At 41.6% G+C, this 15,974-nt stretch overlaps 1 protein-coding gene across 6 annotated transcripts in view; it reads right to left on the bottom strand.

The window, feature by feature from the left end:
• Positions 1-12,935, bottom strand: part of OTUD4 (OTU deubiquitinase 4) — a 31,126-nt gene extending 18,191 nt beyond the window's left edge. For 5 of the 6 annotated variants that reach the window (XM_069855311.1, XM_069855307.1, XM_069855310.1 and 2 more), the window contains exons 1-7: positions 12,468-12,935; positions 10,134-10,217; positions 5,967-6,017; positions 4,577-4,623; positions 2,528-2,600; positions 1,963-2,044; positions 1,014-1,158 (exon numbers count right to left, since the gene is read on the bottom strand). In XM_069855311.1, the coding sequence (XP_069711412.1) occupies positions 1,014-1,158; positions 1,963-2,044; positions 2,528-2,600; positions 4,577-4,623; positions 5,967-6,017; positions 10,134-10,217; positions 12,468-12,623 (638 nt within the window). In that variant the 5' untranslated portion in view covers positions 12,624-12,935. Of the gene's footprint in view, positions 1-1,013; positions 1,159-1,962; positions 2,045-2,527; positions 2,601-4,576; positions 4,624-5,966; positions 6,018-8,943; positions 9,027-10,133; positions 10,218-12,467 lie in introns of all 6 variants that reach the window. The other variant, XM_069855312.1, reaches the window with a different exon arrangement.
• Between the last annotated feature and the right edge of the window lie 3,039 nt (positions 12,936-15,974).

A 15,974-nucleotide genomic window follows, 5' to 3' on the forward strand; every position in this document is an offset into this window, starting at 1 on the left:
GAAAGGAATAGAGGTTTCCACTCCCTGACATTTAACTACAATAATTGTTCCCTGGGACAGAAATATTTTATATTTTAACTGGAAATGTTCCTTAGTATTTTTTTTCCCCAAACAAGAAGGGGAGCTAATCCCTTTCCCAGAACTCGGGTTTCTTTCTGTGGTGACTTCCATCATCTTCCTTTCTGTTGTTTTCAGCTTCAAGGAAAAAAAAAAACATCAGCTCCCAACATCTCAAAGAATCTCTTCTGCCACACAGACTACAGCAGAGCCCCCCGAAAGGACTTTAATGAAGTTCAGCAGGAAGAGGGGACATGACGCACTAATATAGGATAAGCTCCATGGCTTCAATGGAACTTCACATAAGCCAGAGTTTTAAGAACAGTATTAAATAGAAGAAAAACTACCAATATGTGAATGCAAAAATGGCACTTTCAAAGACTTTCAGTAGGTCAAAATCTCAAAGCTAACTACAGCATCCAGATGCAGCAAAAGAAACAGAAACCCACAAATATAATCACTTCAAAAAGATCGAGGAACAAAACAGAACAAGCTACATCTGTATTTCTCCATTAGCTACATCTCAAGCTGGCATTTTGGCCCCCAGATGTGGAAGTAAAGCAACTTGGATCAGATTCCTGTAACTCTACTCAGCTGCAAGGATGAGCCAAGTAATTCTCATGGACTTTACCATGCCAGTCTGGCACACTGTCAGCTCTCCCAGGAGATTCTGCTGTTTCAAATAGGAAGAGGGAGATGTTGGAAGGGCAATGTTCCATTAAGTAAAGAGACCCAAAGCAAGACTGCAGGAAAAACAGAGGAACCAGAACCCTGTCCTTAAGTACAGTGAATATTATATATTTCATTCTTTCACAGTTCTAAATTACCTCTTAGTGTTTCTCAGTCATTTGTAAAGGTTTTTAAGCCTAACTGTTCGATTCCACCAGAAATTCAGAAAACTCATTTAACTTGTGCTACTTGCAGGTATCTTAAATTAACTTCTAAGTTGCATTTACCCGTAGTTGTCATCTTCCGAATCTGAAGCAGATACTTCACTGCTACCATTACTTTCCTCTGTCACATCAGCAGCACTAAGTTCTTCTACGATTTTCTTTACATCTGTATCAAACACTTTCTCATACAGCAACTCATACAGCAGAGCTGGTGAGAGAGAGAAGAAAGTGGAAGGGCACGATCAGTTACAAGTAAATCAGATTTAATACCACCATTACATACACATTTCAAATTACTTCAATCAAGGCAAGCAAACATTTTGATGTGTTCACTGAAAAAGCGAAGGCATTAGAAGCAAAATCAGTTACAGCTACAACAGCTTAATGGGTGTGCATGAAACTACTAGAACTCAGGTCTTGACAGGCAGATTTGGCCTTTGCCTTGTAACTCTACACACAGGCATGAGTTTTCGTGAGAATGAGAAATCTTGTAGGGAACATCAGTGACCAGACAAACCTGACTAGGACCTTGGGCTTTTCTGCAATCCAGTAAAGAAAGCAAGAATCCATGAAGACAGTTATTTTTTGCACATGTAACCCCCATGATTTCTACAACAAGTTACACATGCAAGGATAATTTTTATCATGCAAGGATAAAATCAATTAGTTTGCTGACAGAGTCTGAAACACAAAAACAAGAACGCTGACCAAAGACAATACAAGAGATTATAAACTAGTACACCATCATCTTCTGTTTACATTAGACCACACAGATTTAAAGAGGCAGATAAGTCTTCTCTTGGTTTGTAATCTGCTTTGTCAAGAATCAAGACACAATAAGAATTCACGCTTTCGCAAAATCATAGTTATTGACAATTCAAATGGAAAACTAAGCTACCAAAGAGTGACTATAATAAACTTTCATACAAAACCTTTTCCTGAAACACGATGTTGATTATTTCAAGACTTTTGGTAAGAACACATGCTTTTAACTAACCAACGTAATACTTACACTGGCACAGAGCAGCCTTTTCTGAATACTCTATGGGATAAACAATATCATAGTGGCTTCCATTTGAGAAGCACAGCAATACCTATTAAAAAAAACCACATAGATATTTTAGGGTTTGCATCTCAGTTGATTTTTCACATCAGCACTACCTTTTAAATTCAATTTAATGTAACAACGTGCTTTGTCATCTTTCAGTATCTCGAAGTGTCCATAAAACGATCAAAATATTTAGCGGACGTCCTTTAAAAGGAAAAAATAAAACACGACCAGAAGTCAAAAAGAATTTAAGACAGAGGTGGCTATGTCAGTTAGCACTTGTAAATTGATTTTACAGTATTTTAAATTACTAGGAATATTTACCACACCCCAAACACAGCCCATCTACTTAAAAAGTGCTACAAGTATTAACCGCATAGCTGCCTTAAATTTGTACCAAAAAAAATCCTTAAAATTGAAATCTTAAAACACTTAATTGTGTTGAATAATAAAACTCACATGAAACTATTTGCTATTTATAAAGCAGTCTTAATTCAGCCTCTCGCAATAGCCATCTTATTTTTTTTACCTTATCAGAAAAGCCATTCTCAGTTACGTGTGAAGGAGAAGCATTTGGTTCCCGGTATATTATGAAATCTTTCCTGAAAAAAAAGTAGCAGTTAAGAATTAATTTTAAAATCAATAAAAATTGGAATATCCAAGTCAAGTTCAACCAATATACATAACCACAGAAAACATCTAGTGGAAAAGAACACTGAAGAAGACTAGTACAGCCATCAGAAAAAGGCTTGCTCGCATGAAAGAACATGCAAGATGTGCTGGCACAAAATGCACAGAGCAAAAGACAAGTGAAGCAAATTTCCAGACAACGGGTTTTGGAGCTATGTCTAGAAAGACAATGGCTCTCCACTCCTGGAGAAATTCATTACGCTTTGCCATCTGGAAGCCCACCAGACCAAAGAGGAGATTGGTTTTATGAGCAGAGACAGGAATCAGTGAGAAGTTTCCAGAACGCGAGCCATGGCTTAGGCTAAATCTGAACTAGCAGACAGATTACATGCCTGCAAGAACCCTTCTGGGCACAGAGGCCACATATGTGGGCTCTTCTTGCCTCCCAAACCAAGTTTTTGTGCTCAGAAGGGTCCACACAACGTTCCTGCTCCCAAGCGGCGGCCCAGGTGCCACTGCATGCTAAGAAGCACGACAAAAATGGGGGTTTAGGCTGGATACTAGGAAAAGGCTCTTCATCCAAAGAGTGGTGGAGCACTGGAACAGCTCCCCTGGGAAGCAGACACAGCACCAAGCCTGACAATATTCCAGAAGCATTTGGACAATGCTCTCAGACACACGGTGTGAACGCTGGGGTTGCCTTGTGCAGGGACAGGAGTTGGACTTGATGATCCTTGCGGGTCCCTTCCAACTTGGGACATTCTAATTAAACTTTCAGTTCCATCCTCTTCCACCCATGCAGCACACATGACTCAACTCTCCCATTAACCACATAAAATGCAAAGATAAGACTTTCATGCCGTTTCCTGCACTTAGCACTTATCTAAGTACCCAAAAGTAATTTATCTAGTTTGTTTCTTTCCTCTTTGCAACTGTGTCTTCAAGAATAGAAGTACAAAGTCATTAATTTACAGTAAGCATTTTGAAATACTGAATGTTAACTGGTTTACAAACAGCTGAAACAGAAGATGCTGTATGTTGCTCATTCCCTTACACTGTGATCGGAAAGTAGTTACAAATATTTGGCATATTGTTTCATACTATATTATGAATAAAGAGTAATATGTAGGATTATACTTAACAAAAATATTTCAGCAAAAGCGTTCATCACCAAGATGTTTGTCTGTGCCTAAATACTGAAATACTTCTCAAGCATAGATCAAGCTATCGCCCTTGACAAACTTGTACTGTTTAATCTAGACTGATAAAGTGGGAAAAGGGAAATCCATACAGAAAAGAGAATAAGCTACAGCAGGACACCAGGTAGTCACACACCTGTACACACAATTTCATACCAGGGGAGGTGTGAGAACGGCCTTAGAATCATGGAATGATTAAGGCTGGGAAGGACCTCCAAGGCCATCCAGTCCAACCGTCAGCTCAACAGCACCATGCCTACTAAATCATGTCACAAAGAGCCACATCTATGTGTTTTTTGAACACCTCCAGGGACAGAGATTCTATCATGTCCCTGGGCAGCCTGTAGCATACGGCCTCATATTCCTACATCAGAGCATCTGTACATCGGTAGTAAAGATATGGCTACAGCCCACAGCTCAGCAACAGGATTAATGTTAAAGCCTTGGTGAGAAATAAGAACAAAAGGAATTTTAACAGTAAAATTCAGATATGAAAATTAACGAAATACAAACTGTATGACTCTACCCACAATTAGTTGCGCAGGAGAGATGCATGACATTTTTGCAAATCTGTATTCAAATCCCAGCTTAAATGTCATTTTCAAATCTCACTTTTCTATTTTTATTTATTACCTTGTGTATTTGTGATTTTCCAGGGAACTACAGTATAACATACAATTCCATCTTTGCTATTACCTAACAACAAAACTGAACTGATCTCAACAAAATATATTTAAAGGTTTTCTTACTTGTACATAAGAGAAAGGGCACTTATTTCTACTTGTCCAACCCATTCCTGTAGTGGAAAAGAAAAAAAAAATTAAGTTCAAAGACACAATTATTATACTTCTTCAGGCATAGATCAAGAGAAGCAAGAAATCGGGGTGGGTGTGGGTGTGTACATATATATATTGATATAAAAAAAAAAAATCTCACCACTGAGTCTGGAGTTCAGCCCAGACACTTAAGACTGTATTTGAAGGTTTTTTGAAATAACAATAACTATTCCAGTAAGGTTAAGGGGTACAAGCTAGAGGGATTTTTTTCCCCCAAAGCAGAAACTCATCTGTATGAAAACTGAGAGAACTCAAAACAATCACATAAATGCAGATCTATCCTTAAAAAGTATGATTTTTCAAAGGTGATACAATGTTTTTATTTTTCTTTCGTTAAACCACCAGCAGTCTAGCTTTTCAAAAGTGATTTTTGGAAACAGTGAGTGTCAGATTTATCAAGTGCTTTTTAAAAGTCACTCTCCACCTTCAATACTGACTGGTTTTATGGATATTTAGATGAACTGTACACACAGTGCGGTTCCATAAGCCATTTACATTGGCATAGTTTGGTGCAGCGTAAGTGCTGCTGGAAAACGGCATGATTTACCATTTAGCCTAGCCTATAACCTTGGGACCTGACTAACAGAGCTTTGTGATTAAAAGGCCTGGACTAAACAAAGCAAGGCAGAAGTACAACAGGCTTACACCCGCTTTTTCCCTCCTTCCACCATTCATTTTGACAACTGGAATAAAGAACCATCTGGTTGGCCACTCAGACTAGGGATGCTGGTCAGGGGACAAAAGAAATAAAAATTTTGCTTTAATTTGTAGGAGGGGAAAATTTTATTAAATTTACGTACAAATGCTTAAAAACATTAACAGATTTTTGCAACGTTGCACTAGATAGTCCTCTTCTTACCCTCTGCCGGCTTACACAAATTGTTAACTCCCTAATAAAAATACAAAAACTAAATGAGGAGGGGAAGTAATAGCGATTTTGCTTGAAATCAGTATCTTCATAAGAGCCTGTGGCTACTGTTCATAATGTCCGTTACATCAGTAACTGTCTTGTCATCACCTGAACTTTTAGACCGTTATTCAAGGCTGTCTCCAAGAAAAAGCTAGGGATGCTGTTTGTTGACATTTGCAGAGGTGAGAAACATTCAGATTCAATTTTGAGGAATAAGTTTAAGTGAAGGCATAAAAACAACTCCCAGAATCATTTTACGATAGACTACACGCATAAAAGTATACATTCACCTAATTTGGAGACCTCTTAAACTCAGTCTCATTTGTGAGAAAAAGAAAATCTAATAACTCATCAACTTCAACAGAAGTCTATTATAAAGCAAGTTTAACATACCTGTGGATTTTCCAAACATTTCAAATACTCTTCAAATGGCCCCTCTATGAACTATACCAAAAAAAAAAGCAATAATTAGTTATTTTTCTTAGCATAGCACATGGAATCCCCAGTCTATGAGCCACTGTACCAATGGGAATGTACCACTGGAAATTAAAGACTATCCTGCCCTCAAGGAGCTTACAATCTAAGCGTAAAGTGATGTAGAGATGAGGGAATAAATGGTCAAACTGTATTCCAGAAAATGACCACATAACCAGTTTTCAAAGTCGTCACACAAACAAATAAGACACACCATAAAAGAAATCTAGCAGCTGTATGGGAAATCCGAAACAAAGCAAAGATGCTGTCAAGTAGATGTTTGTGGGAATTTCATCCCAGGCGTGCATGGTGGCACTGGAGAGAGCATGTGTTGGTTTACTCAACTGTCACGTTAAAAGAAACAGGGAGCAATGGACAATCGGAAATGGGAGTCACGTTTCTGTTGTGCCCAAGTAGTGATAAGATACAGTACAGGCAAATCATGAAGTGCTTTGTCTCTGTATCATTTCAAACTGCTTTCACTCTCAGTGAAAGGATGCAAACAATCAGGCTACACTGAAAAGTGCCAAGCTAAGAAAGAAATCATTCAGCTGTTCCTCTTACCCCAAAGAGGCCAAATTCACATTTGTCAAAGACAGAGAAAGATGCTGCAGTAACTGACACACATTAACTTCGAAGTGTCTCACCCATGCTGGCCAACAGAAAGGCTGTACTTAAAAAATGCTATTTAGACACAATCTGCTTGATTTAGTTAAGGTAGAGATCCACAGAAATCCAAAGAAGTAATTCCCATTATGAACTTCAACCACAAGTAGGACAAGGCCTTTAACCATCATGATTAAGAAACAAGTTAATATGGAAAACAGAACATAGAAGGATAGAAACATTTAGGTTGGAAAAGTCCTTTAAAGATGACCCAGTCAAACGAGAAACCTAACACCGCCAAGTCTGCCACTAAACCACATCCCTAAGCACCACATCTACAGTTTTTTAAATATCTCCAGGAATAGTGTCTCAACCACTTCCCCAGGCAGCCCATGCCAGTGCTTGACAACACTCTTGGTGATGAGTTATTCCAGTTACAAAGTCTAAACCTCCACTGGCGCAACCTGAGGCCATTTACTCTTGTCCTATCACTTGCCCATCTTGCTACAACCTCCTTTCAGACATTTGTAGAGAGTAATAAGGTCTCCCCTCCCCCTCCTTTTCTCCAGGTTGAACAGCTCAGTTCTCTCAGCCACTCCTCATAACAATTGTGCTCCTGATCCTTCACCAGCTTTGTTGCCCTTCTCTGGACACACTCGGACACATCAATGTCTTTCTTGTAGTGAGAGGCCCAAAACTGAACACAGGATTCAAGGTGTGAGTACAATCACTTCTCTCATCCTGCTGGCCACACTATTTCTGATACAAGCCAGGACATTGTTGGCCTTCTTGGCCACCTGGGCACACTGCTGGCTCATGTTCAGCTGGCTGTTGACCAGCGATCTGAGGCCTTTTGCCATCAGGCAACTTTCCAGCCATTCGTCCCCAAGCCCGCAGCATTGCATAGCAGCTTCGTGACCCAAGTGCTGGACCTCACACTTGGCCTTGTTGAATTTCATACAGTTGGCCCCAGCTCATCAATCCAACCTGTCCAGATGCCTCTTCCAAGCCCTTCTTCCTCTTCCCTCTGGCAGATCAACACTCTCACACAACTTGGTGTTGTCTGCAAACTTACTGAAGGAGCAGTCAATTCCCTCATCCAGGTCATTGATAAAGATATGAAACAGAACTGGCCCTAACACCGAGCCCTGGGGAACACCACTTGTGACCAGCTGCCAACTGGATTTAATGCTGTTCACCACAACTCTCTGGGCTCAGCCATCCAGGCTGGTTTTATCCAGCAGAGAGTACACTCGTCCAAGCCATGAGGAGCCAGTTTTTCCAGAAGAATGCTGTGGGAAATGGTGTCAACAGCTTTACTAAAGTCCAGGCAAATAACACCCACGCCTTTCCCTCGTCCACTAAGCGGGTCACCTTGTCATAGGAGATCAAGTTAGTCAAGCAGGACCTGACTAGTGAGATTAAAAGTCCTACTTTAGCCATTTTAAACCTGCCTGGACAGTGCTGTTCATAAGAAGAATCAAAAAGTCTGGCCAAAAGTTTTAATTTAGACAGAAGCAAGAGGTATGCAGTTAAAAGGTGGATCAGTAAAACATAATCATAGACAGCAGTTGTTTTCTGCATTGAAATTAAATGACCGAAAGACAATGCACAGAGGAAGAAAGGAAGGGCACCAGAAAGCTCTCACAGAAAACTGAAGAGTTAAAAAGGAAAATGAAGAGAAGACAGCCACAATCAGAGTAAATACTTCAAGAAAGGATGAGTATGAAAATGAAAACAAAAATGGTGGCTACACAGAATCACCTGAAAATGTTTATAGCAGCATCAATGGAATGAGAGACCACAAACCAAGCTGAAATGGTTATAACTGACAGAGATAAGAGGAACTTCAAGGTGTACCATCAGTACACATCAATAGAGCATAACTGCTAAGGCAGCAGACAAGTAAATAGTTGAACTAAGAGATTAAGGAAAGAGGCATTTGTTGTTTGTGCTTTAATTAAGAGAGATAAGTTAACAGTGCTATATTCCAGACGGAAAACTAAGATGCTACAGGGAGCAAAAGAGATCAGCAGACCTCAAGTGAGCTGAGGGAGCAGGAACACTAGGAAATGAGAACAGATATGAAATGCCTCTAACCTGTACATGAAACACCTATTCTGAAAAATGACAAGAAACTTTTTTGAAAGAGACTTTTCAGAAGGACACCAAAGATGGATAGAGAAGCTGTACCACTTGGATCAAGTCTGAGGAAAGAAAAGAATCGTGAGACTGGAAGTTTGGACGAGAGGGACCAAGACAGTGAAACTAAAGTTGATGAAGCTGTTACCTGGCTTAGAAGATGCCAGAACTGGCTGGGGAGGGGAAACACCACACATTTAGAGTCCAGAAGGGTCATGGTATTTCCAAAAACTACATAATGCAACAAGAAAACAGAAGAGAAGTAGACATTGGAGTGAGCGGGGTAACTCTGGAAAGAGAGGGATTAAAAACTCAGCAGTGAAAATGACAAAATAAAAAAGGAGGGAGAGGGATTTAGGAGTTAAGTCCTCAGATGGACTGGAAGCAAACATTTTGGCCAATGAAAAGAGCCAAGTCAGAGCTACATCCTCCCAGAAAGATTCACTGCACTTTGCCATTCATTCTTGACAACTTCCTTGTTAAAAGTTATCAGTCACATTTGAGCACAGGACACTTTGTCAGAAATTATAGCAAATACACATACTCTTACTCCTGCTTTCCTTCTCTTCCATATGCCAATGTGCATTTAAAACAGTCTTTTTAGCTTGCGTCCCGGTAAATTTAGAATAGAATATAGCTGAGTAATAATCCTCTAGTAACAAATCCTTATACATACTCCTGTTTTGGCTATGCTGGAAATCAGGTAAACACTAGAATACATACAAACATGAAGGAAAACACTGTTATTCATCACTGTTCCTTTAAAATGAAGGCAAAAATGATTTTATAATGTTAACATTGATAATGTTGGCCAAATATAAACCAATTTAAAAATATTTTTATGTCAATCGTCGATGATAGAGAACTTCATTACAGATGCTTAGAAAAACACAGTGGCAATAAAATGCATAATAAATTCTGAAACAAATTTCACTGACCTCAACAGCCCAACCCCTTATATGTTGCAAAAGCAACTAAAATAACACGAGAACACTTTATGACCCCATTAAAATAGGCATTGTACTAAACTAAAATCCACATTTTGGTAGCTCCACTACAGATCAAAGTTTAAGAGAGTTTGGTTTGTTTTTTTAATGAGCATTAAAAACTCCTCCCACCCCACATCCCTCCAGTCCAAGCAGTACACAAGTTTTTCTCCAGGCTTATAAAAACAAGTTACTACCACACAAGTACCAATTAACTTAAAGAGCACCACTTTGAAAAGCATCAACTAGTATCTACCTGTGATGAATACAAACAGCAAAATACACCCTAGAAAAGTAGAAGGAATAAAGTAATATTTTTTTCAAAGCTCACAAAGAAAACAGAAATACTTACTGCTTCAAATTTCTCCCTGTTTTTCCGGAGATAGTCAACACAAGCCATCCTAACATCAATATGCCGAGACTGAGAGTATAACACCTGCAGAGGGAGAAAGAGAAGAAAGTGACTCTGGTTCTTAGGGGTTTGATGATGGGTCACGTATAATTAATGACTGTTGCCTAAATACAGACTTGGAAATACTCTGGTTTAACTTTAAGAATATTTAAAATGCATAATCATTCTTTATGCAGGTAAAACCTCCATTACTAAAATATTAAGTAACTGCAGAATCCACAGATTACCTAAATTCAAATATTCCATTTTATGAGGATTTACTGAGCGTAATTAATAGCATTTGTTGCCATTCTTTAATAAACTCATTTGTAAAGGACTTCCAATTAACTGAAGAACTAAATTACTACAGGAGTGGATGAGGAAATCAACTACAAACATGCACTCATTCAAATAAAGTCCAAACAAATCTAAGACAGTGCAGGTTTACTTTCTCTTGACTTTAAGAGGCGTAGGTCTGTTGCCCAAAATGCTGATTTGGAAGCCAGAGATTCAGATCCCAGTATGACACCTGCACTCTACCTCTTGCTGAGGTTGCTGCTGGAAAAATATAACCGTCACCACAGGTTCAGAGGTATCTCTAATGCTACTTTGTCTGCATTCTCACTACAACAAAGGAAAGTTCAATCAATTTAAGTTGCAGCCTCTTTTACAATCCTTGATTTAAAACACTTCCAAATTCAAATCAGGTCAGTTTTTCTGCATGAAGAATATAGAGATGAGGCCCAATTTATGGATAAACACCTATTAACTCTGGATTAAAGACCTTCCCTTCAATAAAGTATGAATGGGATCTTAAAAATTTAATTAATAGTTGGAAAAAAGTTCTATATACATTGGAGTGCAGGAAAAACCTTCTATGTTCTATACCTCTACATTCCACATTTCACAACGTAATTCAGTAGAAAGTGTTCCCCCATGGCAGGGGGGTTGGATGATCTTTAAGGTCCCTTCCAACCCAAACCATTCTGTGTTTCTAAATATATTAATTAAAAACATCAGAATATCGAAGTACATTCACTGATTACTTCCTTCAAATAAAAAAAATAAACACTTCAGGTCAATCGTGTTTGGTTGTCTGAACATAAAATTCAGTGGGGAAAGTAATTTTTTTAAAGAAAGAAGTGAGCTGTGTATAATTAGCACAGAAATCTGGGCTCCCACAACCAGCAGCACCAGAGCTCCCACTGCTGTTTGTTTGTATTTAAGACAAGATGACGCTGTCACTTTTTTCCTTTAACTGCAACACTGAAATGGGGGAGGGGAATTCAACGTGAAGAAACGAAACCAAATTTCTCACTGTCTCTAATTTTATAGTAATAACTATTAGTTTATAACTAAATTAAGAACAAAGCTTTTCAGTTCTTGCCGCTAAATTCCATTTACTAAACAGTCTCATACTAAGCAGCTGTACCCAAACGTTGAAATCTTACACTGAAAAAAGCTCCGAGGAGGCAGGGGAAGGTCAAAACAGGTAATGATTTCTCGATGCTAGAAAGCGGCTGTACACACTGAACTTCTCTCACCCCGCAGGATCTGTATTTTCTTTCCCCTACACACAACTGTGTAACCTCAACTTATACTTGTCTGCATTTTAGCACTAATTATCACCCACTAAGGAGACCCCATGCTTTCAAGCGAAGTAGCTTTCTTTATGTATCATAGAAACATTGAATGGTCTGGGTTGGAAGGGACCTTAAAGATCATCCAGTTCCAACCCCCCTGCCATGGGCAGGGACACCTCCCACCAGCCCAGGCTGCTCGAAGCCCCATCCAACCTGGCCCTGAACACCTCTAGGGAGGGCAAATCCACAGCTTCCCTGGGCAACCTGTGCCAGTGCCTCACCCCCCTCATCATGGACAATTTCTTCCTAATGTCTAATCCAAATCTTCCCCCTTCCAATTTAAAGCCCTTCTCCCTCGTCCTGTCCCTACATGCCCTTGTAAAAAGCCCCTCCCCGGCTTTCCTGCAGGCCTCCTTTAAGTACTGGAAGCTGCTCTAAGGTCTTTCTGGAACCTTTCCTTCTCCAGGCTGAACAACCCCGACTCTCCCAGCCTGTCCTCAGAGCAGAGGTGCTTGCTCCAGTGCTTGGATCAGAGAATAGTTCGTGCTGCAAGAGGCCTTAGAGATCATCCAGTTCCAAATCCCCAGCCACGCGCAAGGCCGACCCCCACCAGCCCAGGCTGCTCCCTGAACACCTCCAGCGTTCATTTTCGTGTCCCTCCTCCAGACCCGGCTCCAACAGTTCCGCGTCCTTTTTTTACGCCAGCGGTTACCTGCTCGGCCACAGCTCTGAAAAGGCAGGATCCATCCTTGGCGACTTTCTTTCTGTACAAGCCCTGAGATCGCAAATAGCCGTCCATGGAGGCGTCCCCAGGGGTGTCCCCGCGATGACTCTGCTCCCCGCCGCCTCCCTTGCTCGCCGCTTCCATGTTCGCCGGGGAGAGCCGCTCCTACCCCCACATGGCGAGGGAATCCCGTCCAGCGGGGTCTGGAGAAGGCACCGGGAGCAGGTGGGGCAGGAGAGGGCAGCCCCCAGGAGCAGCAGCCGGCCGCCCCTTACCCACTCGCATGTGGGATCCCCGCGGGGCAGCTGCCAAGTTTCACGCCGCGGTCGCTTCCAGCTCCATAAAACCCGTCGCTCCTGGGGCTCCCGCTCCCGCTTCTCCTTCCGAGGGCGCAGCCGGCCTGAAAACAAAAGAGAAAGGACATGTGCTACCCGCCGGCAGAGGAGAGGAGGGGGGGAAAGAAAGAAAGAGACGCGCAACCTGGCGTTTGTTTTCACTTTCAGCCCGGGCGCTGCTGGGAGCGGTAGTCCCGCAGGAGGAGGAGGAGCAGGATGAAGCTGGGGCTTGGCCGCCAGCCCTGCACCCGCTCAGCCTCCTGCATTCCACAGCAGCTTCCTAGCCCGGCAATCCGCACCGGGATGCCCCAAGACTCATCCAGGGATACGGGGGGGAGCTGCACTTTCAGCTTAGGTTTGGTTTGGGGTTCCCTTCCTCCCCCGACAAGCTAGACTGTAAATCATAGAATCACCAGGTTGGAAGAGACCCACGGGATCATTGAGTCCAACCATTCCTATCAAACACTAAACCATGCCCCTCAGCACATCGTCCACCCGTGCCTTAAACACCTCCAGGGAAGGTAAATCAACCACCCCCCTGGGCAGCCTCTGTCAGTGCCCAATTGCCCTTCCTGTGAAATATTTTTTACTAACGTTCAGCCTGAACCTCCCCTGGCGGAGCTTGAGGCCATTCCCTCTTGTCCTGTCCCCAGTCACTTGGGAGAAGAGGCCAGCTCCCTCCTCTCCACAACCTCCTTTCAGGTAGTTGTAGACAGCAATGAGGTCTCCCCTCAGCCTCCTCTTCTCCAGGCTAAACACCCCCAGCTCTCTCAGCTGTTCCTCATAAGGCCTGTTCTCCAGCCCCCTCACCAGCTTCGTTGCTCTTCTCTGGACTCGCTCCAGAGCCTCAACATCCTTCTTGTGGTGAGGGGCCCAGAACTGAACACAGGATTCGAGGAGCGGTCTCACCAGTGCCGAGTACAGAGGGAGAATAAGGTTATTTTTAAAACCATCCACTTTCAGGAAAGAACATGGGAATAAAACTGGGATAGTGAAAGAAAGCTTAGTTAAAAAGGGATAAAAATTCCATACCTGTTCAATACTCACAATACACTACTTCTTTGTAGTATACAAATATGCTATTTTAATATACTTCTTAGTGGTAAGAAGCAGCAAATGTTTTTATTACAACTGCATGACTAAATTTTGCTTGGCATTGTAGAATCATAGAATCACCAGGTTGGAAGAGACCTACCGGATCATCGAGTCCAACCATTCCCATCAATCACTCACCCATGGCCCTCAGCGCCTTGTCCACCCGTTCCTTAAACACCTCCTGGGAAGGTGACTCAACCACCTCCCTGGGCAGCCTCTGCCAGTGCCCAATGACCCTTTCTGTGAAAATGTTTTTCCTAATGTCCAGCCTAAACCTTGTAAGCTACCTTTAGGAGATTTTGGAGCACAAAATGTGACAAGAAGGAACCTTTCCGAACTTTTTTTTTTTGCATTGGGTTTTGGGGTTATTTGCTATTTTTGCAATGATTCTACATAGTGAATTTAAACACATGATGCATTTAAATCAAGTTTTAGCTGTACAGGGGTGGACCTGCTTATTCAGCTGACTGGAAGTAAAAATCAAGAGCAAGTTGTAGGACTTACCTAGGAAGGAGAGCTACAAAGCTCTCAGTAGCAATAAATGAGAAGCTACCAGTTACTCCTTTGCCTAAATGAACAGATTTAGATGCAAGAAAGAAGTGAAGGCAGAAAGAATTAAACCCCGGATTTTTACTTTCAGTCAACAGCAATAAGCCCAGGGAGGGCTGTGACTTGAGCCGAGATCTGTATAATAATAACTGACTGAATAAGGAGAGCAGAATTTACAAGGCAGGCCGAGTCCAGTGCTCTCCCAGTTCACACCCTTTTCCTAAGGGAAGCCCAGGTTTGCCAAAAAGGAGTTGGTGTATTGGAAATAAAAGCAAATTCCCAGGGATACTCTGTAGACAAGACTAGAAACTGAAAGAAGTGAAAGTTGAAGCCCTAACAGCATCCGAACCTCCAAGATGGAGAGAGCTGCTCAGGCAGTGTGGGGATGTGTGAGGCAAGGAGCATGAGGTAAAAATACTTGCAAGGGGCCAGAGGGAAAGCTCAAACTTCTCACCAGAAGATAGGAAAGGTCATCTAACAAGACTGAACTATAAAAAGTTGCTGCCACTGACTCAGCTACCCTATTCACTTACGAAACTCAGACTAGCAGAGTCCTGCATGAGAGGTGTTCCCTCTGTAGATAAAAGTGATTTGGCAAGATGCTTTTGAGACCTTTTAAACTTCTGCTCAGTTACAGAATTTCTCAGGAAATTTCATTTTTCCTCATTCCATTTGTCACAGTTAGAGACAGAACTACCCTCTAACACGTTCACAAATTGGTCTTCCCTCGTATTTGAGCCTTTTGTCATTGTGATTCTAAAGGCCTGTTAGAAAAAGGGCAAATGCCTTTCATCACATCTGTAAGACTCAAAAGCAGAAGACTCAAAATGACACATGAGGTCATCCAGTTTGCGACAGAACATAAATGTAGTTCTGGTAAGTGAACATACTGAAAAAAAAAAAGAATTTAAGTAATAGTTGTTGATTTCCTAAAAGCCTACTCTTTTTGCAACCAAATGCTTAAGTAGATCAAGAAATAGCAACCCACAGATTATTTTTCCAAGTACGGTTTACAAGAAGCAAACTCTTTCTAAAAGGTGGAGTGATCTAGCCTGTACACAGTTCCTAAGGCCCAGGGAGAAATGCATCCTCCAAAAGATATGTGTAACATCTTGACATTAAAATAAACACTCCATCAAGATAAGAACGGCCAAATTATAACTCATGAGTTATTACAGATGTTCTAATTACCAAGCAGCTTTATTAACACTTTCAACCAACCCTTCTACCAACAAGCGGCAGCCCCAGCCAGTAGTTCCTCTTCTGCACGAACCTCCACTGCCCACACAAGTGGTTCTGCCAAACACTGGATCTGCTGGGGAAGCTGACTCAGAATCACAGAACGGCTTCAGCTGGAAAAGACCTTCAAGATCATCGAGTCCAACTATTGATCCAGCCTGGCTAAATCTGCCAGTAGACCGTGCCCCCAAGTATGACATATACTCATCTTTTAAACACCTCAGGGACAGTGACTCAACCACCTCTCGGGACTGCCTGGTCTAATACTTGACAACCT

The sequence above is a fragment of the Phaenicophaeus curvirostris genome, chromosome 4 (genome assembly GCF_032191515.1).
Source record: "Phaenicophaeus curvirostris isolate KB17595 chromosome 4, BPBGC_Pcur_1.0, whole genome shotgun sequence".
In the NCBI taxonomy this organism is placed as follows: domain Eukaryota; kingdom Metazoa; phylum Chordata; class Aves; order Cuculiformes; family Cuculidae; genus Phaenicophaeus; species Phaenicophaeus curvirostris.